Source organism: Nycticebus coucang, chromosome 4 (assembly GCF_027406575.1).
Source record: "Nycticebus coucang isolate mNycCou1 chromosome 4, mNycCou1.pri, whole genome shotgun sequence".
NCBI classification, from domain to species: Eukaryota; Metazoa; Chordata; class Mammalia; order Primates; family Lorisidae; genus Nycticebus; species Nycticebus coucang.
This window is the reverse complement of record NC_069783.1, coordinates 22,518,561-22,543,239: the sequence shown is the minus strand read 5'-3', so window position 1 is coordinate 22,543,239 and position 24,679 is coordinate 22,518,561. Positions and strand designations below refer to the sequence as shown.

The following is a 24,679-nucleotide window of genomic DNA, read 5'->3' as shown; positions in this document are numbered from 1 at the left end:
TCTAAATCCAGCCCATTCATCAATGCATAGCATAAACACACTCTTTCCAAAAAGCCTTTCCTCTCTTGGAAAGTTACTCAACTAACATATATTAAGTATTTGCAGTCAAGCTATGTACTGGATGCTGGGAATAACAAAAATGAGTTCCAGAAGGTTCTGGCTTTAGGTAGTACATTGCCCTGTGAGAGGATCAGGCCCATAGCAGGTAATTGTAAATATTTTTTATAATTACTAAGCACAGTGATATTTACTGAACACCAAAAGAGGAATACCTAATTTAACCATAAATTGATGAATGGAAGAAAACTTCCTAGAGGAAACAATTACCAGATCCATGAGTTGGAGTCAGCCGTATTGAGGGATGGGACATTGGAGAGCATGAGAAGAAAAGAAGCATCTCGGCAGGGGTGGGGGAGGTGATCATAAGCAGTTCATTTTTGGTAGAGTGGAAGTGCAGAGCCAGGACAGTGAAAGTTGAGGCTTCAGATGTCACAGGCTAAACCAGAGATTCTCTAGCTGGGCTATGTTGGAATCATCTGGGAAGCTTTCAAAAGCTATTGATGCTTGAAATTAAAGTGGTCTGAAATTTGGCCACTTTGGATGTTTTTAAAGCCTCACAGATTATTCTGATAATGCAGCCAAAGTGGAGAAAAAACTGATGAAACAGAGTTCTGGGGGAAATTGGCAGGAGTTGGGGATTGATGGAATGTGAGGGTAGGTGGAAGAGTCACTTATTCCCAGGTTTGTATCTTGGGTGACAGGGTGGGATGATGGTGCCACCAGCTTCAGTGAAAAATCAGAGAAAGACGATGAGTTTGGTTTTGGCTAGAAAGCAGGCGTGGGCCATCCAGATTGACTTGTCTAGCAGGTCTCGTCAGATAAAATCAAGATACACAGGATCAGACATACACCAGCTGGTGGAATGACATGCATGTCGGTAGTTGTTGAACTACTTGATGAAGTTACTTGAAGAGATGAGACTTCTGAGGAGATCAGCAATTACGGGCTGGATAGTGAGAGGAACTCATCTGAAGATAGGAAACAAGATTCTATAAGAGTAAAGAGATTGTTGTGCTGATACCACTACCATTTTAAAAAAATGAAATTCTGGCTGAGCAACCATCTCATGTACCAGTAAAAAGTAAAGAGGAAAAGTGCCCTTTTATGGAGGACTTGCTACTCTAGGTACTTTTCTAAGGTCCTTGAATGCATTACTTATTTATTATGTTCTTTTTTCAGATATGGAAGTTAAAACTGAGAGGTTAACTAACTTGTCCAAAGTTACACAGCTAGCAAGTGGTAGAATTGGTTTATGGTCTGGTTTCCAAGTCCATGCCCTTAACCTCTACCGTCATGTACCAACATTGCCACCATTTTCATAGTTGTGTAGTTCTGGCCATACAGCCATTACTCTCACCAGTAAAAGAAAAAAAATCAGAGACTCATGGTATTTTCTCTGTGTAAAAAGAGAAGCAGCAAGGCAGCAAGGACTGAGTATAATAAACAAGGACAAGAATGTGTAACAATAGTGTCCAGAAAGATACAGCTGAACATAATCACACTTTTTTTGTAACAGCTTTACTGAGAGATAATTCATATACCATGTAGTTCACTCACATGAAGTGTGCATTTCGATGGTTTTTAATATATTCACAGAATTGTACAACCATTACCACAATTAATTATAGAACATTCTTTTTTTTTTTTTTTTTTGGGAGACGGAGTCTCACTGTGTTGCCCTTAGTAGAGTGCCGTGGCGTCACAGCTCAGAGCAACCTCCAACTCTTGGGCTTAAGCAATTCTCTTGCCTCAGCCTTCCGAGTAGCTGGGACTACAGGTGCTCACCACAACCCCCAGTTATTTTTTAGTTGCAGTTTTCATTGTTGTTTAGCAGGCCCGGGCTGGGCTTGAACCTGCCAGCCTTGGTGCATGTGGCTGGCACCCTACTCAGTGAGATGCAGGCGCCAAGCCAATTATAGAACATAATTAACCCATATGCCGGAGATGGTGGGTTCAAACCCAGCCCCGGCCAAAAACTACAAAAAAAAAAAACAAAACATAGTTAACAGTTCAAAATGATCCCCTGGCTAGATGTGGTGGTGCATGCCTGTAGTCCCATCTACTTGGGAGGCTGAAGCAGAATCACTTAAGGCCAAAAGCTTGAGGCTGCAGTGCCCATGGTCATGCCTGTGAATAGCCACTGCATTCCATAACATAGACCCTGTCACTTAAATTAAACCCTATACCATCACTTCCCTGTCCCCCGATAGTCCCCAAACCCCGAGCACCCACTAATCTATTTTCTGTCTCCATGTGTTTGCCTATTCCACATTTCATATATGTGAAATCACAAAACGTGTAGGATTTTGTGATTTGCTTATTTTACTTAGAATAATCTTTTCAAGGTTCATCCATGTTGTAGCATGTATCAGTATATCATTCTTTTTTATGTCCAAATTAATATTTCATGTGTGGATAATACTACATTTTGTTGCCAGTCACAGTGGCTCATGCCTGTAATTGGCACTTTCGGAGGCTGAGGCAGGTGGATTTCTTGAGCTCAGGAGGTCGAGACCAGTCTGAGCTAGAATGAGACCCCGCCTCTAAAAATAGCCAGGTGTTGTGGCAGGTGCCTGTAGTCCCAGCTACTCAGGAGGCTGAAGCAAGAGGATGACTTGAGCCCAAGAGTTTGAGGTTGCTATGAGCTGTTATGCCACGGCACTCTATCAAGAGTGACGAAGTTGAAACTCTTTCTCAAAAATAAATAGCAACAACAAAAAACCCTACATTTTGTTCATTCATTCATCAGTTGATAGACATTTGGGTTATTTCTACTTTCTATTATGAATAATGCTGCTGTGAACATTTGTGTACAAGTTTTTGTGTGAACATATGTCTTTGTTTTTTGAGTATGTAGGAGTAGAATTGCTAGGTCAAATGGTAAATCTCTGTTTAACATTTTGAGAAACTGACAGATTGCCAGTATTTTGACTGCATGATTTTATATTCCCACCAGCAGTGTATAAGTGTTTCTGTTTCTCTGCATCCTCACCACGACTTACTATTATTTGACTTTTTTATTATAACTGTCCTTATGGGTGTAAAGTAACATGGTGGTTTTTTTTTTTTTTTTTTTTTTGAGACAGAGCCTCAGGCTGTCACCCTGGGTAGAGTGCCATGGCATCACAGCTCACAGCAACCTGCAACTCCTCGGCTTAAGCGATTCTCTTGTCTCAGCCTCCCAAGTAGCTGGGACTACAGGCGCCTGCCACAACGCCTAGCTATTTTTTGGTTGTAGTTGTCGTTGTTTGGCAGGCCCGGGCTGGATTTGAACCCGCCACCTCTGGTGTATGTGGCTGGCACCTTAGCTGCTTAAGCTACAGGCACTGAGCCATCATGGTGGTTTTTGATTTGCATTTCCTGAATGACTAATAATATTGCTCATCTTTTCACGTGCTTATTGGCCATTTTCCTATCTTCTTTGGAGAAATGTCTATTCAAATCTTTGCCTGTTTTTTAACTTAGATATTTGTCTTCATAACCACTTTTTAAAAAGACTTTAATTTTTACAGCAGTTTAGGTTCACCGCACATTGAGAGAGAGGGGCAGAGGTACTCCATATATTTCCTGCCCCAACACACGCATGGCCTTCCTTATTAACAACGTCTTAAGGCAGGTACCTTGGTTACGATTGATGCACATAGATGTGTCATTATCGCTCAGAATTCGTGGTTTACATTACGGTTCGCTCTTGATGATGTTCTGTTTGGACAAATGTAAAATGACATATATCTACCACTATAGTATCATACAGAGAATTTTCACAGTCCTAAAAAATCCTCTGTGTTTCACCTATATTCGTCCTCCCTCCTCTCAACCCCTAGCAACCACTGCTCTTTTATTGCCCCCATGGTTTTGCCTTTTGTTCAGGAGTGTCATATGATTGGAATCATACAGTCTGTAGCCTTTTCAGATTGGCTTCTTTCACTTAGTAATAGGCATTTAAGTTCTTCCATATCTTTTCATGGCTTGATAATTTGTTTCTTTTTAGTTCTCAATTGTTATTTCATGTTGAATGCTTTCCATTTTCTGAATATACCAATTTATCCATTCACTTACTGAAGGACATCTTGGTTGCTTCCAATGATAACTATGAATAAAGCTGCTCTAATATCTGCGTGTAGGTGTGGATATACGTTTGTGGTTCCTTTGGGTGGATAGTATGGTAAGAGTACGTTTAGTTTCGTGACAGCCAGACTGTCTCCCAGAGTGGCTATACTGTTTTGCATTCCTACCAGCACTCAGTGAGTTACTGTTCCACGTCCTTGCCAGCATTTCCTGTTGTCAGGATTGTGGATTCTGGGCATTCTAACAGGTATATAGTGGTATCTTGTTATAATTTGCAGTTACCTGATGACAGGTGATGTGGAGCATACTTTCATGTGTTTATTTGCCCTCTGCATATCTTTGGTGAGGTGTCTGTTAAGGTCTTTGGCTCATTTTTTAATTATCATTTTTGAGTTTTAAGTGTTCTTTCTAGGCTTGGTGCCTGCAGCTCAGTGGCTAGGGTGCCAGGCACATACACCGGGGCTGGCAGGTTGGAACAACTACAAAAAATAGCCAGGCATTGTGGTAGGTGCCTGTAGTCCCCACTACTTGGGAAGCTGAAGGAAGAGAATTGCTTAAGCCTAAGAGTTTGAGGTTACTGTGAGCTGTGACACCACTGCACTCCACTGAGGGCAACATAGGGAGACTGTCTCAAAAAACAAACAAAAAAGAGTTCTTTCCATATTTGGGGGTAATAGTTCTTTATCATATATATCTTTTGCAAATATTTTCTCCCAGTCTGTAGTTGTCTTCTCATACTCTAGACTGTCTATTACATAACAATTTTTTTTAATTTAATCAAGTTCGTCTTATCTATTCTATTCTTTCATGTACTGTGCTTTTGGTGTCACGTCTAAAAAGCCATCACCAAATCCATAGTCATCTAGATTTTCTCTTATGTTATCTTAGAGTTTTATAGTTTTTACATTTAGGTCTGTCCGTTTTGAGTTAATTTTTGTGATAGGTCTGAATCTAGATTTTTTTTTTTTTTGGCATTTAGATGTACAGTTCTAACACCATTTGTAGAAAAGACTATCTGTGCTCTATTGCGTTGCCTTTCCTCCTTTGTCAAAGGTCAGTTGGCTATATTTATATGGATCTTTTTCTGGGCTCTGTTTTGTTCCATTGATCTATTTGTCTGTCTTGATTAATGTAGCTTTATACTAAGTCTTTTTTTTTTTTTTTTTTGGAGACAAAGCCTCAAGCTGTCACCCTGGGTAGAGTGTTGTGACTTCACAGCTCACAGCAACCTCCAACTCCTGGACTTAAGCAATTCTCTTGCCTCAGCCTCCCAAGTAGCTGGGACTACAAGCACCCACCACAATGCCTGGCTGTTTTTTGGTTGTAGTTGTCATTGTTGTTTGGCAGGCCTGGGCTGGATTCGAACCCGCCAGCTCTGGTGTATGTGGCTGGAGCCTTAGCTGCTTGAGCTACAGGTGCTGAGCCTATACTAAGTCTTAAGGTTGGGTAGTGTCAGTCCTCCAACTTTGTCCTCCTTTAATATTGTGTTGGCTATTCTGGGTCTTTACCTCTCCATAAAAAATTTAGAATCAGTTTTAGAATCACTTTTTAAACTGTTACAAGCAAGAACAACTGGTTATGGAAGATGTTCTTAAGAGAACTTTTAACGGTGTTGTCAAAAGTCAGAATTCACTTAGTCATTTAAAGAGAGTGATAAAGTGAGCATAGTGGGTAGTTATAGTCAGAAGATAGCTTTGAATCCCAGCTCAGCCATCTCACCTCTCTGAGCCTTAGCCTTGTCTGTACAGTGAGGATAATAATACCTACATTGCAGATGAAAGTTAAGGATTTGTGAAGCACTACTTTGGTGTCTGACACATAATGTTATAAATTATAGAAATAACAGCTAACATTTATTAAGCATTTGCTGTGTACCAAGTGACAAAGTAAACATGTTGCTTTGTCTGGGTAAGTGGTAGAGGAGGAACTCAAGTTCAGATCTGAATTCAGATCTCGAGCTCTTGAGTCACCAACCTCCCCCATACTGCTTTTTCATTAGCTGGGAGCTGCTGTTACTCCAAATCACAAAGGCAGAACAGTTGTCAGTTAATTTCAAGAAGAGGTGAGAAGGGAAAAAAATTAACTGCAATAAATGAATCCAGGCTGGTCAAGTTACATTTCCAGGTACTAAAAGACCCTGTGTTACCAGTGGTCATTGGTTAGAGTTTAAAAATTGGTTCAAGAATTATTTAAATTTCCAAAAACAAAAACACAAGTGGCTTCATGGTGGAAGCATGCTATCATTGTCTATACTTAATAAATATTTTTCAAGTAGATGAAAGGCTATTTTTTGATAAAATAAAATCTCCAATAATTTTCCAGTGCCCTGATAAAATTTCAATTATTATAAAGTCAGCCTTTAGAAAATGCACACAGTGTGGGTGGTGCCTGTGGCTCAGTCGGTAAGGCGCCGGGCCCATATACCGAGGGTGGTGGGTTCAAACCCGGCCCTGGCTGAACTGCAACAAAAAATAGCCGGGCGTTGTGGCGGGCACCTGTAGTCCCAGCTATTCGGGAGGCTGAGGCAAGAGAATCACTTAAGCCCAGGAGCTGGAGGTTGCTGTGAGCTGTATGATGCCATGGCACTCTATCAAGAGCCATAAAGTGAAACTCTGTCCCTACAAAAAAAAAAAAAAGGAAAAGAAAATGCACACAGTGTATTCATCTAGATTTACTGTTAAAATCTCATCTTTTCCCTGAGCTTAACTGCAGTGCAACTGAAAACCATTGTGTGATACCCTGACTGCTTAGTTGGGCACACAGAGAATAGCATTGTTCACTGGCGTTGCTCTCCTCAGAATGGGGGAGGACTTTTCTAGGATTTACGACATAATCTGAACAAGCCTTCTCTGTGTTAATCATCACAAACTGTCTTTGTCCTTCACCTTTTGGAATCTTCCCAGATCTTTCTCCTCTCCTTTTATAAGCATCTCTTGCTTCTTGTTCCTGTTTGCCCTGTAATTTAGAACAGTGGTTCCCAACTATGGTGGGTCACAGAGTTTTCATCCCTATTATTCATAATTTGCCTTTCAGTCTCCATATCCTCCCACAATGTGCGAGCCTTGTGACCCAGCCCACTATTAATTATGCCTCTGGAAACTTTGACCTGATAGTAGTTGGGATTTCTCATTTTTCTTTCTTTCTTTCTTTCTTTTTTTGGTCACCCTTGGTAGAGGTGTGCTGTGGCTTCACAGCTCACAGCACCCTGTAACTCTTGGGCTGAGCGATTCTCTTGCCTCAGCCTCCCAAGTAGCTGGGACTACAGGGGCCCACCACAATGCCCGGCAATTTTAAGACGAGGTCTCACTCTGGCTTTAGGCTGGTCTCGAACCTGTGAGCTCAGGCAATGCCAAGGGCTGGGATTACCCTCCTCAGCCTCCCAAGTGCTGGGATTACAGGCGTGAGCTGCCACGCCTAGTAGATCTCTCATTTTTCTTCTTTGCCAAGTCTCCCTATCTTCCAGGGAGGACCTATCAGGAGGTTCCATCAATTTGACCACCTACAGTTAATACTGCTATACTGTCCTCTGCAGCTCAGGGTTTAACTTTATATCATATTCTGTAAATACTTATTGAAGCCCTATTATGTGTTGTGCATTGGGGATAGAGAATCATAAAACTAGCAAAAACTTCCTGCCCTCTTGGGGCTGGCATTTGAGTAGGGTAAAACAGAAAGTGAACAAAATGAATAAGTGAAGTATGAGGTATCTTAGAAAAATAAAATGGGTAGGGGGAAGGGAATGCTGGGGGACGGCATCCAGAGGGATTTTATTTTGAATAGGATACTTGGACAAAGCCTCTCTGAAATGGTGACATGGGAGCAAAGAATTGACGGGTGTGAGGGAGATCTGCAGGGAGCCCTGTGGATATCTGAACATTATTCCACACAGAGGGGCAGCACATACAACAGGCCTGAAGCAGGAGCGTGCCCGGGATGCTTGAGGGAAGTGCAGAAGCCAGTGTGGCTGGGCAAAGGAGGAAATGCGGTGCAGGTCTGACTCAGCAGAGAGGAGAGGTGTTCCGGATTTTTTTTGGGGGGTGGGTGTCTGGGGGTGTGTGTGTGTGTGTATGTGTGTGTTGGCTGTTTGTAAGAACTTTAGCTTTTGCGTAAAGTGAAAAGAGCCCATTGGAGGGTTTCAATGAAAGGAGTGATAGGATCTGATACATTTTAATAGGATCACTCTGACTTGCTATTTTTAAAAGAGTTTTATTTTTAAACTGTATTCAGCAGTTGCAGAATACACATTCTGTACCTCAGCTCGTGAGTCATTCTCAAGGATATATCATATGTTAGGCCACAAAACTAGTCTTAAAGAATTAAAAAAAATTGGAGTCATCCCAAGTATTTTCCCTGACCACAATGAAATAAAACTAGAAGTCAAACCTGAAACAATAAAACAAACAAATAAATAATAAAGCTACAAGTCAATAACAAGAGGAACACTGGAAACTCCCCACATGTGAAAAGTAAACAATATATTCCTGAATGGAAGGAAATTCTAAATTCTATAAATAAATAAAAATGAAAACACTGAATACCAAAATCTATGGGATAAAGTAAAAGCAATAATAAGACAAAAATTTATAGCAGTGTCTGCATCAAAAAAGTAGAGAAGTTTCAAATAAACAATCTCACCATGCATCTCCAAGAACTAGGAAAACGAGCAAAGCAAACCCAAAATTAGTAGGAGAAATAATAAAGATTAGAGCAGAAATAAATGAAATTTGGAACCAAAAAAATACAGTAGATCAATGAAACAAGAAGTTGGTTTTTTTCACAAGATAAACAAAACTGACACCTTAACCAGTCTAAGAAAAAAGGAGAGAAGACCCAAATAAATAAAATCAGAGTTGAAAAGTAGACATTACAACTGATACTGCAGAAATCAAAGTATCGTTATAGGCTACTATGAACAACCATATGCTAATAAATTAGAAAGCCTAGAAGAAATGGATAAATTCCTAGACACATTCCACCTATCAAGATTGAACCAGGAAGAAATAAAAAACCTGAGTAAACCAGTAACAAGCAAGGAGATAGAAGCAGTAATAAAAAATTTCTCATAAAAGCCCAGGACCCAGAGGTTTCACTGCTGACTTCTACCAAGCATTCAAAGAAGAAATAATATCAATCCTACTTAAACTATCCCAAAAAATTAAGGAGAGAATACTCCCAAACTCATTCTCTGAGGCTGTATCATCCTACCAAAACCAAAGACACACCCAAAACTGAAAGTGTAAGCTACTATCTCTGATGAACATAAATGTAAAAATCCTCAAAGTACTTGCAAATCAAATTCAACAACACATTAAAAAGATTATTCATCATGATCAAGTGGGATTCATCCCAGGGTTACAAGGGTAGTTCAGCACACCCAAATCAATCAATGTGATACATCATATCAACAGAAGGAAGGATAAAAACCTCATGATAAATTGATTCTGAAAAAGCATTTAATAAAATACAAAATCCCTTCATGCTAAAAACTCACAAAATCTTGGGTATAGAAGGAACTTATCAACATGATAAAAGCCATACATGACAGACCCCCAGCAAGTATCACACTGAATGGGGAAAAATTGAAAGCCTTTCATCTAAGACCCGGAACAAGACAAGGATGCCCACTTTTACCCCTGTTATTTAACATAGGATTTAAAGTTCCAGCTAGAACAATCAGACAAGAGAAAGAAAGGGCATCTAAATTAGAAAAGAAGTTAAGTTATCCTTGTTTGCAGATGATCCTGTATCTCAAGAAACTAAATGACTCCACAAAAACACTGTTAGAACTGATAAACAAATTCAGTAAAGTTGAAAGATACAAAAGCAACATTAAAAAATCAGTAGAATTTCTGTACCCCAACAGTAAGCAATTAAAAAAAGAAACCAAGAAAGTGATCCCATTTACAATAACTACAAATAAAATACCTAGGAATCAACTTAACCAAAGAAGTGAAAGATCTCCAGAATGAAAACTTTAAAACATTGATGAAAGAAATTGGACACCGAAAAGTGGAAAGATACTCCATGTTTGTGGATTAGAAGAATCAATATTGTTAAAATGTCCATAGTACCCAAAGCAATCTACAGATGAGTGCAATCTCCATCAAAATACCAGTGACATTTGTTATAGAAATAGAAAAAATAATTCTAAAGTTGGAACCATCAAAGACCCAGAATAGCCAAAGTCATCTTGCACAAAAAACAAAACAGGAGGAATCACATTACCTGGCTTCAAATTATACTACAGAGCTGTAGTAACCAAAACACCATGGTACTGTCATAAAAACAGACAGGTAGACCAATGGAATAGACAACCCAGAAATAAATTCACACAGAAGTTACCTTCAACAAAGACACCAAAAACAAGCAGTAGAGAAAGCACAGTCTCTTCAGTAAATGATGCTGGGAAAACTGTATCTCCACATCTAAAAGACTGAAACCAGACCGGTATCATTCATCAGATGCAAAAATCAAAACAAAATGGATTAAAAACAAGACCTGAATGTATGAAACTACTAAAAGAAAATATTGGGGAACTGCTTCAGGACATTGGTCTGGGCAATGATTTCTTGAGTAATACCCCCAAAGCACAGGCAACCAAAACAAAGTTGAACAAAAGCTATCACATCAAGCTAGAAATCAAAGTGAAGAGACAACACACAATGGGGAAAAAAATTGCAAACTTCTCATCTGAAAAGGGATTAATAACTGGAATAAATAAGCTACAACAACTCAATAGGAAAAAATAAAATAATCTGATTTGATGAATTCACAAAGGATCCAAATATCTCTCAAAAGAAGACATACAAATGGCCACCAGGTATATGAAAAAATGGTCAACATTAGCCATCAGATACATGCAAATCAAAACTACAATGAGGTATTATCTCACCCCAGTTAGAATGGCTTTCATCAAAAAAGGCATGCGGTAACAAATGCTGGTGAAGATGTAGAGAAAGGGGAATTCTTGTACACTGTTGGTGGCAGTGTAATTTAGTGCACCCACTAAGGAGAACAGTACGAAGAGTCCTCGAAAACTAAAAACAGAACTGCCATACCCAGCATGGGATTGCTGGGTATATATTCAAACAGGGGAAATCAATATATCGAGAGAAGATGACTGCACTCCCATGTTTATTGCAGCACTATTCACAGTAGCCAAGATTTATAATGAATTGTGCGTCAGCAGATGAATGGATAAAGAAATTATGATGGATATGCACAATGGAATATTATACAGCCACCAAATGAATGAAAACGTGCCATGTGCAATTTGGACAGAACTAGAGAATATTATGTTAAGTGAAATAAGCCAAGAATGTTCTCATTCATATGTGGAAGTTAGAACCATCAATAAAATTCCCCTTAGGGGAAAATAAATAAATAAATATTAAAAACAATTGCTCTCATGGAAACAGAGTAGAGTTACAGTTCCCAGAGGGTAGGGAGGGCAGGAGGGAGAGGGGATGAAGTTGATGGTTAATAGATTTAAAATATAGTTGGATAGAATGTTACAATAATTGATAGCACAACAAAGTGACTATAATCAACAATAAGTTAGGGTATACTTGAATTAAAAAGAGTGGATTTGGAATGTTCCTGGCACAAAGAAATGATAAACACCTGAGCTGATGGATACTCCATTACCCCGATTTGATTAATTCACATTGTATGCCTATATCACATGTACCCTAAAAAGATATACAACTGTTATGTAGCCATAATAATTAAAATTTTTTTAATTTAAAAAAGTAAAGGAGGGAAGGGATCAGAATCAAGGAGATACATTAGGAAGCTAGTTCATTAAGCAAGCACAAGATGATGGCGGCTTGGATCAGGGTGACAGTGTTGGACATGAAGGACGAACAGGTTGGGGGAAGATGATTAGGAGTTTGGTTTTTTTTTTTTTTTGTAGAGACAGAGTTTCACTTTATGGCCCTCGGTAGAGTGCCGTGGCCTCACACAGCTCACAGCAACCTCCAACTCCTGGGCTTTAAGTGATTCTCTTGCCTCAGCCTCCCGAGTAGCTGGGACTACAGACACCCGCCACAACGCCCGGCTAGAGTTTGGTTTTCTTGATGTGCCTTTTAGACTTGGTGGAGATCCTGAGCTTGTGGTAGAACACACAGAGATCAGAGGAGCTGTTTGCCATGTTCAGACTGGAGTGGAATTGCGTGAGTGTGTTGGTATATACCAAAGCCATGAGACCCGCTAGAGCACTGAGGCTATGAGTATGCATAGAAGGGACCCTCCGGGCACGTCAGCGTTAGAAGCCTGGAGAGTTGAGGAGGAACAAGAAAAGGAGCTGAGCAGGGCTGACCGGTGAGGAAGGAAGGAGGACCGAGGAGAGCGGAGACCTAGAGACCAAGTGAAAAAGGATTTGACAGAGGAGGGAGTCATCAGCTGTCACAAATGCTAGTGATGGGTCACTAAACGAGTACCTTTTACTAAAGGAGGAAGTTACCTGGGCACATTAGGGGGCTCTTCTTCTTTAAACTGAAACCTTTGAAAGTAATGTTACATGTGTGATTTTCCAGCTGTATTCACAACATTTTTTTCCACAGTAATATAGATTCTTTATTATTTTTTGAAATTGGTCCTGTGGGTTATTGAAAAGGGTATGTATTCACCTGTCACTGTTCCTCCTGAATTTGAGGAGTTCTGTCATTGCTCAATTCTAGAGAAGTCCCGAGCACTCTAATCTCGGTATTTCCTCTCTCCTTCCTCCCTGCTCCCCACTAGACCACTCTCGGAGGCATCTATGGTCTTGTCATTCTGCCTCTGTGTCTCTTAACCTCCATTTTATGTTTTCCATCTCTCTTCTTTCTGGGCTATATTCTAAGTGATTTCTTCAGATCTGTTTTCAGGTTTACTAATTCCTTCCTCACTTGTGTTTAATCTGCAATTTTTTTAAGTTATTATTTCTATGGCACTGTTTGCCATTTTTTTCCAAATCTGCCCATTCTTTTTTTACAGACTCTACCTGTGGTTTCAAACCCTTTGTATGTGTCTTGGGTTATGTTAAACATACGTATTTTTTTATATCGCCATTTATATTTTGTTCTATTTTCTTGTGTTCATGGAGCCCTAATCCTCATTTTTTAATTTATGGTAGATTTATTCCTTGTTTTTTGTAATTTTTTTACTTTGAGCTCATCTTTAGTGAGACTTAGATTTTCTGAGGACATCCTGTGGAAGCAGGGTTGTGAGTGGGACCCGCCAGATAAGTTGTACATCTTCTTTGGCCAACCCCACACCCTACAGAGGGTATTACTGGCCAAGGACCAATTTTTGTATTAATTCATAAGTTTGGGAATTTTTGAATTCCAAGTTTCTATGAGATGCAAGCCTAACATTTCCATTCTTTACCTACCAAAGACAAAAAGCTTTCTTATCATCTCACTGTTCTGGTGGGAGGATTTTCTTTACTAGTCCACCCTCTAATCTTCAGTCTTCTACCAAAAGACTTACCTGGCCAAGCATAGCCAAAATAGAAGCTTAGAAAAAGCACGGTAGGCTTTTATCAGCCCAGAGCAGACCAGGGAAAAGGTGAGAATTGGATCTGGAAACAAACAGGCACAGGACCAACACAATATTCTACCACTTAAATATTTCCTAGCCTCTGGTGGGCAAAATGCTGTGCTCAGGATGATATTACAGAAGTGTGTTAGCCACAGCCCCAACCTCCAGTGGGAGACACTACTACACTAACCGTACTGATTAACCACGGCACAAGTTAGATAATGTGAACATTTAAAATGCAGATACAGCCATGCAGGTGGCTCACGCCTGTAATCCTGTGCTAGGAGGCCAAGGCAGGTGGATTGCCTGAGCTCAGGAGTTTGAGACCAGCCTGCGCAAGAGCAAGACCCTATCTCTAAAAATATCCAAATGTCGTGGTGGTAGTCTCAGCTATAAGGGAGGCTGTGGCAAGAGGATCCCTTGAGCCCTAGAGTTTGAGGTTGCTGTGAGCTATAACGTCACGGCACTCTACCGAGGGTGACAAAATAAGACTCCCATCTCAAAAAATAATAATAAAGTAAAATGCAGACAACAAACCAGTACCATGGAAACACAAAGGAGGCAAGTTTGGGGGTAGTGGGACAGAGGGACGGGAAAGGTCTCCCCAAAGTAGCATCCCTTACGGTGCACCTTGGAGGATGAGGAAGGTGGTTCTTCATGGGGAAGCAGGCCATGGCTGGAGGAAAGGAGGAAACAGCCACAGGGCCGTGGGAAGTGTGTGTGGCACGTGACGAGGACTGGGGTCAGGGTGGCTCAGAGGTGAATGCGCAACAAAAGCTTAGCCTGGAAAACTTGGCTGAAGCCAGGTCATGGAGACTTGGGAGCCCTGGCCACCAAGTTAGGACTTCGTTCTGCAAACAGAGAAGACATTGAACATTTGTGAGGAGAGGAACATAAAAAATGTAGCAGCTGGGGCGGTGCCTGTGGCTCAAGGAGTAGGGCACCGGCCCCATATGGCGGAGGTGGTGGGTTCAAACCCAGCCTCGGCCAAAAACCGCAAAAAAAAAAAAAATGTAGCAGCTGGCATGAGCTGTTCAACAGAAAGGTAATGTGAGCCACAAGGCAGTCCCATATGTAATTTAAAATTTTTCCTTAGCTGGTGGCATGGTGGCACAGTAGACCCAGCTACTTGGAAGGCTGAGGCAAGAGGATCACTTGAGGCCAGAGGGTCGAGGCTACAGTGATCTGTGATCATGCCACTGCACTCCAGCCGGAGCAACAGAGACCCCTAACAACAAATATTGCCAGCAGTCACTGTAAGAAAAAGTGAAAAGTGGGCAGAGCACAGTGGCTCATGTCTGTAATCATAGCATTTGGAAAGCTAAGGTGGGAGGATCACTTGAGGGCAGGAGTTCAAGACCAGCTTGAGCAAGTGTGAGACCCTATCTCTACAAAAAATAGAAAAAATTAGACTAGCGTGACTCACACCAGTAGTCCCAGCTTCTTAAGACACTGAGGCAGGAGGATCACTTGAGCCTAAGAGTTTGAGGTTGCTATGAACTATGACGATGCCACTGCACTCTAGCCTGGGCAACAGAAGCGAGACTTTGTCTCCAAAAAAAAAATAAAAAGTGAAAAGAAACAGATGAAATTAATTTTAATAATTGATTAAATATTGATAACCTATAAATATTTAGTCCCACATTATCCTGATAAAGCTTAATATCATGTATGGTCCAGCTTTAGAACCAACAGAATATGTGAGGCTTTTCCTATTACTCTATGATATTATTCCAGATAGGCTATGCTTGTGGGTTTTAATGTAAATCATTGTTTTCAATGTGAAAAACATTGTGATACGCATATCCTATGGTACACAACATAGTGATGTGCAAAATAGTACCCGGGTGAACTCATTTTATTTGAATTACGATGTATTTGTGTTAATGACTTTAGAATAAACACAATAAACACATTTGACTTCAAATGTGAGTAAATCTAAAGAAAAATATTAAGTAAATAATAGTGGACTTGGATATGGCAAAAATCTTGAAAACAGAACATGAAATTTGGAAGACACTGGTGTAAGAGATGTAACCCTAGAAACTGTTCTAGTTGCTTCCATCAGAGTCGCCTGGCCACTCTGAGCAGCACCATTTTGCTAGGCATCTGGCTGTCAAGCAGACTTCCAAACCAGCCTTAGGAATTTCACAACACTCAGTCTCTCCCCAGCAGATCGGAATAAAATACTATCCCCCCAAAAGCTTGATCATTTTGAACCTGACAGTAGCACTATGATTTCATCTCGGTAGCATCAATCATAAGCTGTCTTATTGAATTTTTTTTTTTCCCCTTGCAGGAGTAATTTGTTTGAGCTGTTCTGTTGACATCTGCAGATAATAGCAAAGCTGTCTTCATTGGAACTATCAGTAAACCCAAATCTATACAAAATATACAAAAATTCAAAGGAGGCTTGAGCCCATAGCACAGTGATTATGGTACCAGCCACATGCACCGAGACTGGGGGGTTCAAACCCAGCCCAGGCCAGCTAAACAACAATGACAACTGCAACAAAAAAACATAGCTAGGTGTTGTGGCAGGCAACTGTAATCCTAGCTACTTGGGAGGCTGAGGCAAGAGAATCGCTTAAGCCCAAGAGTTTGAGGTTGCTGTGAGTTGTGATATCACGGCACTATACCCAGGGCGACATAGTGAGACTCTGTCTCAAAAAAAAAAGGAAATCAGAAAGAGAAATCCCTTTTGGAAACCCAACGTGATCCTTGCATGTTTTACCTCTGGGCTTTGGAGGTTTGTTCCCATTGCTGGCACTACATCACATCTACCAGGACACCTGATATCCCTCAAGCCCCGCCACTTCAGGGCCACCTGCTCCCTGCTGCCTTTCCTGATTGCCTCTGCTACAAAAGGGCTTCCATACGTTCTTTTTTCCAACTTTTTTTTTTCTTTTTGTGGAGACAGAGTCTCATTTTATCACCCTGAGTAGAGTGCCGTGGCGTCACACACCTCACAGCAACCTCCAGCTCCTGGACTTCGGCGATTCTCTTGCCTCGGCCTCCCGAGCAGCTGGGACTACAGGCACCCGCCACAACGCCCGGCTATTTTTTGTTACAGTTTGGCCGGGGCTGGGTTTGAACCCGCCACCCTCGGTATATGGGGCCGGTGCCCTACCCACTGAGCCACAGGCGCCACCCCTCTTTCCCAATTTTTTGACACAAGCCACTTGTTTATGTTGTAGCTTACTTGGTACTAGCTGCTGTGAGCCTAAAACACAGAGAGAGTCTCTAAAAGAAACTGGTATTTATTCAGGAATGGCTTTGCAACCGAAATACACATCCCGTAGTAAACTAGGAACACATTCTGAGAGGTAAAGGAAAACAAAGGTTTCTGAAGGAAAGGTGAGGAAGATCACCTAATTGTTTTCGGGTAATTATCCCTGGATATAGGGATCAATAACCAGAGTGATGCCCGTCAGTTGCTGGGCAGATGTGTGTGTACACGTGCAGTGCCTTTGTGCGAGGCTGTGGTTTTTGCAGAATCTTTTTGGTAGTTGCTGGTGTTGACCTTTCATGCAGGAGAACCCTCTCTTCATGGCCTTCTCTGGCTCTGTTCATCAGAATTTTATTGCAATTGACTCCACTTAGATACTGACAACTTATACTGACTTTGCTTTTTGTTTGAGGAAGGCTTTCCGGAGGTATTCACCTTGTCTACCCTCAGCTACTTGTTGAATGATTCTGGAATTATGTCATTTCACAGTTTGGCATCTAGTTCAGCTCTGATGTGCCTGTAAATTGATCCAGAGTAAATATAGTGCCTCTCACCCTGATGCCAGGCTGCTTGCGATTTTCCTCAGAGTCAACTATGGCTGGATCCCTGCAGTGTATCCAAAACCAGGAGTTCACTGTTCCTGTGGGTGAAGGCAGTGATCTGGCTGGCAGTCACTGAATCCTGGGAATTTGAGGATTTATAACCTTAGCATTTTCCTTTGAGAAATTTAAGAACACGTTTCTCAACCATTTTTTGTAAGTCACAGTAAGAAATACTTTTTAGATCTTTAATATTTAACTAAAAATGTCCACAGTTCCTACCAAAGCTGCACACATGATAGTTTCTATTTAATTTTTTTTAATGCTTGGCCTGAACCAGCATTTTTAAAAACTAAACTGACATAACAGCCCAGTATATGGCTTATGCATGACCTGCTGTTTGGAAAACACTGGTCTCAAGCATTTGATTCATTTAATCATTTTAGTAACTTCAAAAATGTCTTGAGATGGTGAGATTCTTCACAAGCTCCTCACAGTTCTGTCCTCTTAGAGGTCATTTCTAAGAATCCTTAATTCTGTTATTACTACTCAGAGAAGGAATTAGGAAGACGATGAAATGTCACAGACGTGGCTCATTTGCCCTTTAGGGGCATCAAGGCTGGTGCTCTGCGTGTGTGAGCTGCTCCGCGGAGGTCAGAGGCCCTCTGCGTTGAATTGGGTGGTTCTTTCAAAGCAGCATTTGCAAACCCAGCACATCTGCTGATAAATGTCTATTTTCTACAAAGATGACAGAAATGTTTTAAACTTGACCCTGTTTTTTCCGCAGGGTGTGCTGATCTCCAAACCCTGGACACAATGCAGCCAATTGAGAGGAAAAGACAGGGCTACATTCACGAGCTGCTTCAGACTGAAGAGCGCTACATGGATGACCTCCAGCTTGTCATCGAGGTGAGGGGCCTGTCGCTGACAAGCGCTGGGGGCGCCTGCTGTCTCGGGGCTGCTTCCACTCAGGGGCAGAGCCGGGCGTCACTTCTGGTGTGAAAATCCACAAATAGTGACAGAGGCTCTCACCCCTTCCCAATGCTATCTCTGCCCACTGGAGAACACTTGAGGTTGGGAGTCTGTCATTAGGACGTGTGCCGTCTCCCACATTAGGCCGTCCAGAGTGGAGAGAGCAAGAGGGCATCGGAGCGCCTTCCTTAGCTGTGGTAGAGACCCCCGGACCGAAGCACAGGGGGAGGGCAGATGCAAACGCCCTAAAGCAGACTCCGTCTACCTCAGATTTTTGCTTAACTGTATTTCTACTACTGGTTTGACACCTCGTGTTTTTATAAATGTTGGTATTCCCTGAGGAATTTTTGAACCAGTGAAAATATTCACCTAATGTTTATATTGGTTTGGAAAACCAATTAGGAGCATATTGTAAAATATTTCCCAAATATTCACTGTTTGTTTGTGCCTATTAATGTTACCAGTGACCTCTAAGTTGATGACAGCTGTCCTCAGTAGAGTAGAATTTTAAGATGATTGGTGTTTGAGTGAATAAAAGAAGACTTTATATTTCTATCATATGTTTGTGCTGTGGCTTTTAGTTTCCAGTAAATGCGTCAAGACCCTCAGGTGAGAAGATGCTTAACTTAACAAACCTCCTGAAGAGAACAAGTATCCCTACACAGGCCCAACAGGTGCAGACCTATAGCCATAACTTGATAGCAGAATGGAGCAGAGGCTGCATCCTTCTGCATCTGTCCCCAGTAGGTCCTGAACTGGAGTCAGTCTTCATGTTAAATGCAGGCCTGTATGCCAGGAGTATCCAGGCAGGCGCGGAACACTTGTTTCTCTCACGCGTGCTGAACTGCTCCCTCGATAATGTCTGTCTCCCTCAGGTCTGTGCGCTCCCTGAGAGCAGAGGCTGCACAGCCTCATCCTGCATTCCCAGAGCCCGCCTGGCCCTTGGGCCTTTCCCTAAGTACTCAGTGAATTGGGTGTGTTTACATCTGCACTTCCCTGGTCAGGACAGATGGCCTAGAAGAAAAGCCCTTCTTTTTTATTAATCCCCTGCTAGGATCAGCCCTGCTGCTGGTCAGATTCCAACCCTGAGGGATTGTAAGTGGTGCGCACAGAAGGTGACTGGGTAGTTCCTCCACCTCAGGCCAGGCTCTCAGCCACTCAGGGCCTTGGGTATTCCCACTCTGCCAGCCTCATAGCATGCTGTGAAGGGCGAGTGGTACTGTCAGGGTCAAGGACTTAGGGTGAAAAGCACTGTTCATAGGTAGAGCTTTCTTCTTACTATTCCTAGGAAGGTTCCCAGAGGGCCCAACCATCTTACTCCCCTCTGCTTACCTCCACCAAGCCCAGCACAGAGCAGCTGAATGCAGTGACGAAACAGTGGCATAAGTTAATCCAGTAACAGCCCCAGAACAGATCAACCAGGAGTGTCCTGACCTCTTCAGTCTGATGTAGAACCTTAAAACTCTGTTTAGAGCAGCAGTTCTCAACCTGTGGGTCGCGACCCCTTTGTAACAGTGAAAATATATCCTACATATCGGGATATTTGCATTACGATTCATAACAGTAGCAAAATTACAGTTACGAAGTAGCAACGAAAATTATTTTATGGTTGGGGGTCACCCCAACATGAGGAACTGTATTAAAGGGTCGCAGCATGAGGAGGCATTAGGAAGGTTGAGAACCACTGCTTTAGAGTGTGTCCAGCTCTTTGATGTGAATTCTGTGAATCCATGTGCAACAAATTCAGTAAGCATTAACTGAAAACTCACCTTGGGCAAAGCACAAAGCACTGTCCAGAACAAAGAGGTGAGAACATTCCCATCCTCAAGTTACAGACAGTCACAGTAGGGTGAGTGGAGACCGGAGCCCAGAGGAGGGGACCACCCCCACCAGCAAGGACTTCTTTTTCCATTTATACTACAGACCAGGGTGAGTTTGCTGGGCCAGGAGGAGGAAACAGAAATGGAAGACGCATTCAAAGGGGATGAGGGACCTATGGGCTGTCCAGCATATACCTGAGGGCCAGGATGGTGAGGTCAGCAGGGATGTATCTCCCAGGACTTGAGAACCTCAAGGAGTTTGTATTTTAGCACACACCCAGCAGGGAGCCTTTGAAGCACGTTAGTAGAGTAGTATGTTGTGTGTTTTGGAAAGTTTGCAAATGAAAAGAGTTGTCTCAGATAACTTGACTATTCCATTAAGACTTTAAAAAAAGTCATCCCCTCTGAGCTGTTTAGTGCAAACTTGGATTTAGAATTAAAAGGAGTTGAGTTTTAGTTCTAACTCCTCCATATTTTAGCTTTGTGACCTTGAAATCACTCTATGATCCTTCATTTCTTCTTGTGTCAATTGAGAGTAGTTAATACTGGACTCAGCTTCAGCCATGTCATCCATGAAGTTAATTGATAATCCTACAAACACACACACACCAACATCTGCGTATCCATAGTATGTACGTATCAAGTGCTCTGTAAATCCTTAAGTGCTGTGGAATACGGAGTCGGCCGACTTCCATATCCACTTGGGTCAGTCTTGTAGGTAGCCAGGTCATTAATCTGGTTCTCTCATTGAGCTTCTCCCCAGCTGTTGGGCAGAACTCAACCTGACAACTGTCATGTTTCCTCATTTCTGCAAGCTTTCACACTTGTATAAATGCTTTATGCTCATGGTTTTATCCAACCTTCATGACATCCTCATAAGACAAGTTTGAGAATGTCCTTTTAATGAGATTCAGTCCCTCAGAGTCATCCTTGGTAGGAGCCCAAGCAACACAAAGTAGGGAAGGTATGTGATGTCAGATGTCACAGTCACGAATATGCTTATATAGACATACCGTGGTCTTACTAGTCTCTGTGTATGAAGATTTTGCTTGATTTGGACCACACAGGGCATGTCCCCACACTCTGCTTTGTTCTGTTTTGAATTTAGGTTTTTCAGAAACGGATGGCAGAATCAGGCTTTCTCACTGAAGGAGAAATGGCCTTGATCTTTGTTAACTGGAAAGAGCTGATCATGTCTAACACGAAGCTGCTAAAGTGAGTCATGGGCATCGCCTGTCTATCATTGCACCTGGCTACCCCCACACCCCTGAGACTGTCACACATAACCCTCTGTGCGGGCTACTTAGCAAAGGAGCTTCACCTGTTTTCTGCTCCCTCGGGTCTTTTATTTTATAATAATTTTATGAAGTGCCTTTCAACTATAAAATACGTAATTCTCGAAGAAAGTAAAGAAATATAACAAAAATTAAATCATTAAATAGTATGTTAATGCATGATTTCATCATGCAAGATGTCCTTGACTCTGGCAGTAGGGTAGTTAGCGTCAAAAGAGAACTGTAGCTCATGGCCCAGGTATGACTCCCATATTGAGTTCCAGGCCTTGGGTGATTTTGCTTCCTTCATGCCTGTGAGGACAGACTCCAGCTCTGGCTGCATCTCTGCTGTCCTGGGATGAGCAGCTCTCTTCAGACCTTACCTCTGCAGCCCCTGCTCCCTTTTTTCTCTTACAGACTGGAAATGTTTCTTCTTGGTTCAACCAAGAACATATTAGAATTTTCAAAAGAAATTTTACTGAGAAGCTAAGGTGAAGCCACAACAATCCTAAAGACCTAGAAACACCCAAGTGTATAGACATCATTTTCTTTGTGCTACGTTTCACCCAGGTTGGCGTGGCCAGCAGAGCTTTCAGCCCAAGTTGCCTCCTCTTCCTCCTGACTTTCCCCTCCTGGTACCAGAAATTCTTAGGTAACTCACTGGTTGTTGGTACCATTGGTCTAGCACCATGGGAATCCATCCTTCAATTTCCAAGGATATTCACTTAGAAACAAAAAATGACAGTGTGTTTTTGCAGGGCCTTGCGGGTACGGAAGAAGACTGGGGGTGAGAAGATGCCCGTGCAGATGATGGGGGACATCCTGGCAGCAGAGCTGTCCCACATGCAAGCGTACATCCGGTTCTGCAGCTGCCAGCTGAATGGAGCGGCTCTGTTACAGCAGAAGACAGATGAAGACACAGACTTCAAAGAATTTTTAAAGGTGACTCCATTCTGGCCTTGCAGGTTTCTTTGCTGGGATAGCAGGCAGGGCAAGCAGCTACAAGGGTGAGATGGGGAATCTCAGGAGTGGAGAGAAGTATCCCCAGCGATTTCCAAGGGAAACAAAAACATAGCAAGGAATTGGACTTGATTTTTCTTGGCACCAGGACCATGATTTTTCCCATCTAATAGCAAAGTGGTTTTTTAAATCATATTTACTTATTAGCTACTTTATACTCCAAAAACAAACAGAATGTCAACTTTCTTTTTTTCTTTCTTTCTTTTTTTTTTTTTTGAGACTGTGTCTCACTTTGCAGCTTCAGTACAGCAACCTCAAACTCTTGGGCTCAAGTGATTCTCTAGTTTCAGCCTCCCAAGTAGCTGGGACTACAGGTGCCTGACACATGCTCAGGTGATTTAGAGATGGGGTCTTGCTCTGGCTCAGGCTGGTCTCCTTCTCTTGAGCTCAGTCGATCTATACGCCTTGGCCTCCCAGAGTGTTGGGATTATAGGCATGAGCCACCGCACCCGGAATCAGAATGCCAACTGTCTTAATGTTGTAAATTGCATTTATTTAATATCCGTCTTATTCCAAAAAGATTATAAAATAGCCTACTTAAATGTATAAAATGCAGCAAGATAAAATTTAAAATAACTGGATGGACAAAGTGAGACAAAAAGAAATGAGAGTAGGAGACGAAGATGATGCCAGGATATTAGGATGTAACGTCAAGTGCATCAGTGCTTAGAGGGTCCTGCAGTGCACCAGCAGGGGGCGCAGTGTTGTCAGAGCTTCACCAGCAGGGGGCGCAGTGTTGTCAGAGCTTCACCAGCAGGGGGCGCAGTGTTGTCAGAGCTTCACCAGCAGGGGGCGCAGTGTTGTCAGCGCTTCAAGAAACCTGTGAGGAGGGTAGGAAAGAGTTACTTCCATAATGCCAAGTCCTAAATGAAACACAAGAAGTAAAGCTAGAACTGTACTCAGAAAGAGAACAGTGTAATATAATGAAAGCAATATCCTTCTGGAGATACAGCAACGAGCTTCATACGCCTGGTTGTTATAATACAATGTAACATTTCAAGACATCATTTTCACTTATTTATTTATTTTTTTTTTTTGGAGAGACAGAGTCTCACTTTACCGCCTTCGGTAGAGTGCTATGATGTCACAGGACTCACAGCAACCTCTAGCTCTTGGGCTTCCGTGATTCTCCTGCCTCAGCCTCCCGAGCAGCTGGGATATGTTGTTTAATAATAATGATGAGAAAAATGAAAGTAAAATCTGTTTTTAATAGAAACTATTGTAATGATGAGAAAAATGAAAGTAAAATCTGTTTTCTTGGCTTGGCACCTGTAGCTCAAGCGGCTAGAGCACCAGCCACATACACCAGAGCTGGCGGGTTCGAGCCCAGCCAGGGCCTGCCAAACAACAATGACAACTACAACCAAAAAATAGCCAGGTGTTGTGCTGGGCGCCTGTAGTCCCAGCTACTTGGGAGGCTGAGAAAAGAATTGCTTAAACCCAAGAGTTTGAGGTTGCTGTGAGCTGTGACGCCATGGTTGTCTATGGAAGGTGATGTAGTGGGACTCTTGTCTCAAAAAAAAAAAAAAAAAATCTGTTTCTGTTTTCTTATGTTTTTATTTTTTACATTCCTTGTTTTTTTCCTGGTTTATGAAATACTGCATACTAGATTACATAGCCACTACAATACCTTAAGGGAGAATGCATAATTTTAATGCTTTTAATACCAAAAAAGAATGGAAAAATAACTGGTTAGGAATAAAAATAAGATGTTTAGGCCAGAATTAAAATTCCAAAAGGAAAATAGAGCGAATAATAAAGATAAAAGCACAAATTATAATTTATCCAAGTACTAGTACATTGGCCAAGCATAGTGGCTCATAGCTATAGTCCTTGCAGTGTGGGAGGCTGAGGCTGGTGGATTGAGCTCAGGAGTTCGAGACCAGCCTGCGCAAGAGTGAGACCCTGTCTCTACTAAAAATAGAAAACCTAGTGGGGGGTTGTGGTGGGTGTCTATAGTTCCATCTCCTCAGGAGGCGGAGGGAAGAGGATCACTTGAGCCCAAGAGTTTGAAGTTGCTATGAGCTGTGATGCCACAGCATCCTACCCAGTGTGATAAGATACTCTATCTCAAAAAAAGAAAAAAAAAGGGGTACATTGAAGAGAATTAATAAAATATAACTCTGATAAAAATGGAGATAAAGATATCTCTTAAATTATAGGCTATATAATTCA

The 24,679-nt window shown here is 41.8% G+C and overlaps 3 protein-coding genes across 7 annotated transcripts in view; 2 read left to right on the top strand and 1 right to left on the bottom strand.

Annotated features, from left to right (window-relative positions):
- LOC128584190 (rRNA-processing protein FCF1 homolog) overlaps positions 1-24,679 on the top strand; it is a 197,117-nt gene that overhangs the window by 88,273 nt on the left and 84,165 nt on the right. The gene's annotated exons all lie outside the window — the stretch shown is intronic.
- The window catches only part of ITSN2 (intersectin 2), a 165,093-nt gene that overhangs the window by 126,290 nt on the left and 14,124 nt on the right, over positions 1-24,679 (top strand). For all 4 annotated transcript variants that reach the window (XM_053589134.1, XM_053589132.1, XM_053589133.1 and 1 more), the window contains 3 exons: positions 18,206-18,327; positions 21,319-21,425; positions 22,243-22,426. In XM_053589134.1, the coding sequence (XP_053445109.1) occupies positions 18,206-18,327; positions 21,319-21,425; positions 22,243-22,426 (413 nt within the window). The remainder of the gene's footprint in view (positions 1-18,205; positions 18,328-21,318; positions 21,426-22,242; positions 22,427-24,679) is intronic.
- Positions 22,493-24,679, bottom strand: part of LOC128584184 (protein FAM228B-like) — a 75,631-nt gene continuing 73,444 nt past the window's right edge. Inside the window, exon 15 of one of the 2 annotated variants that reach the window (XM_053589160.1) lies at positions 22,493-23,324. In XM_053589160.1, the coding sequence (XP_053445135.1) occupies positions 23,276-23,324 (49 nt within the window). In that variant the 3' untranslated portion in view covers positions 22,493-23,275. The remainder of the gene's footprint in view (positions 23,325-24,679) is intronic. The other variant, XM_053589152.1, reaches the window with a different exon arrangement.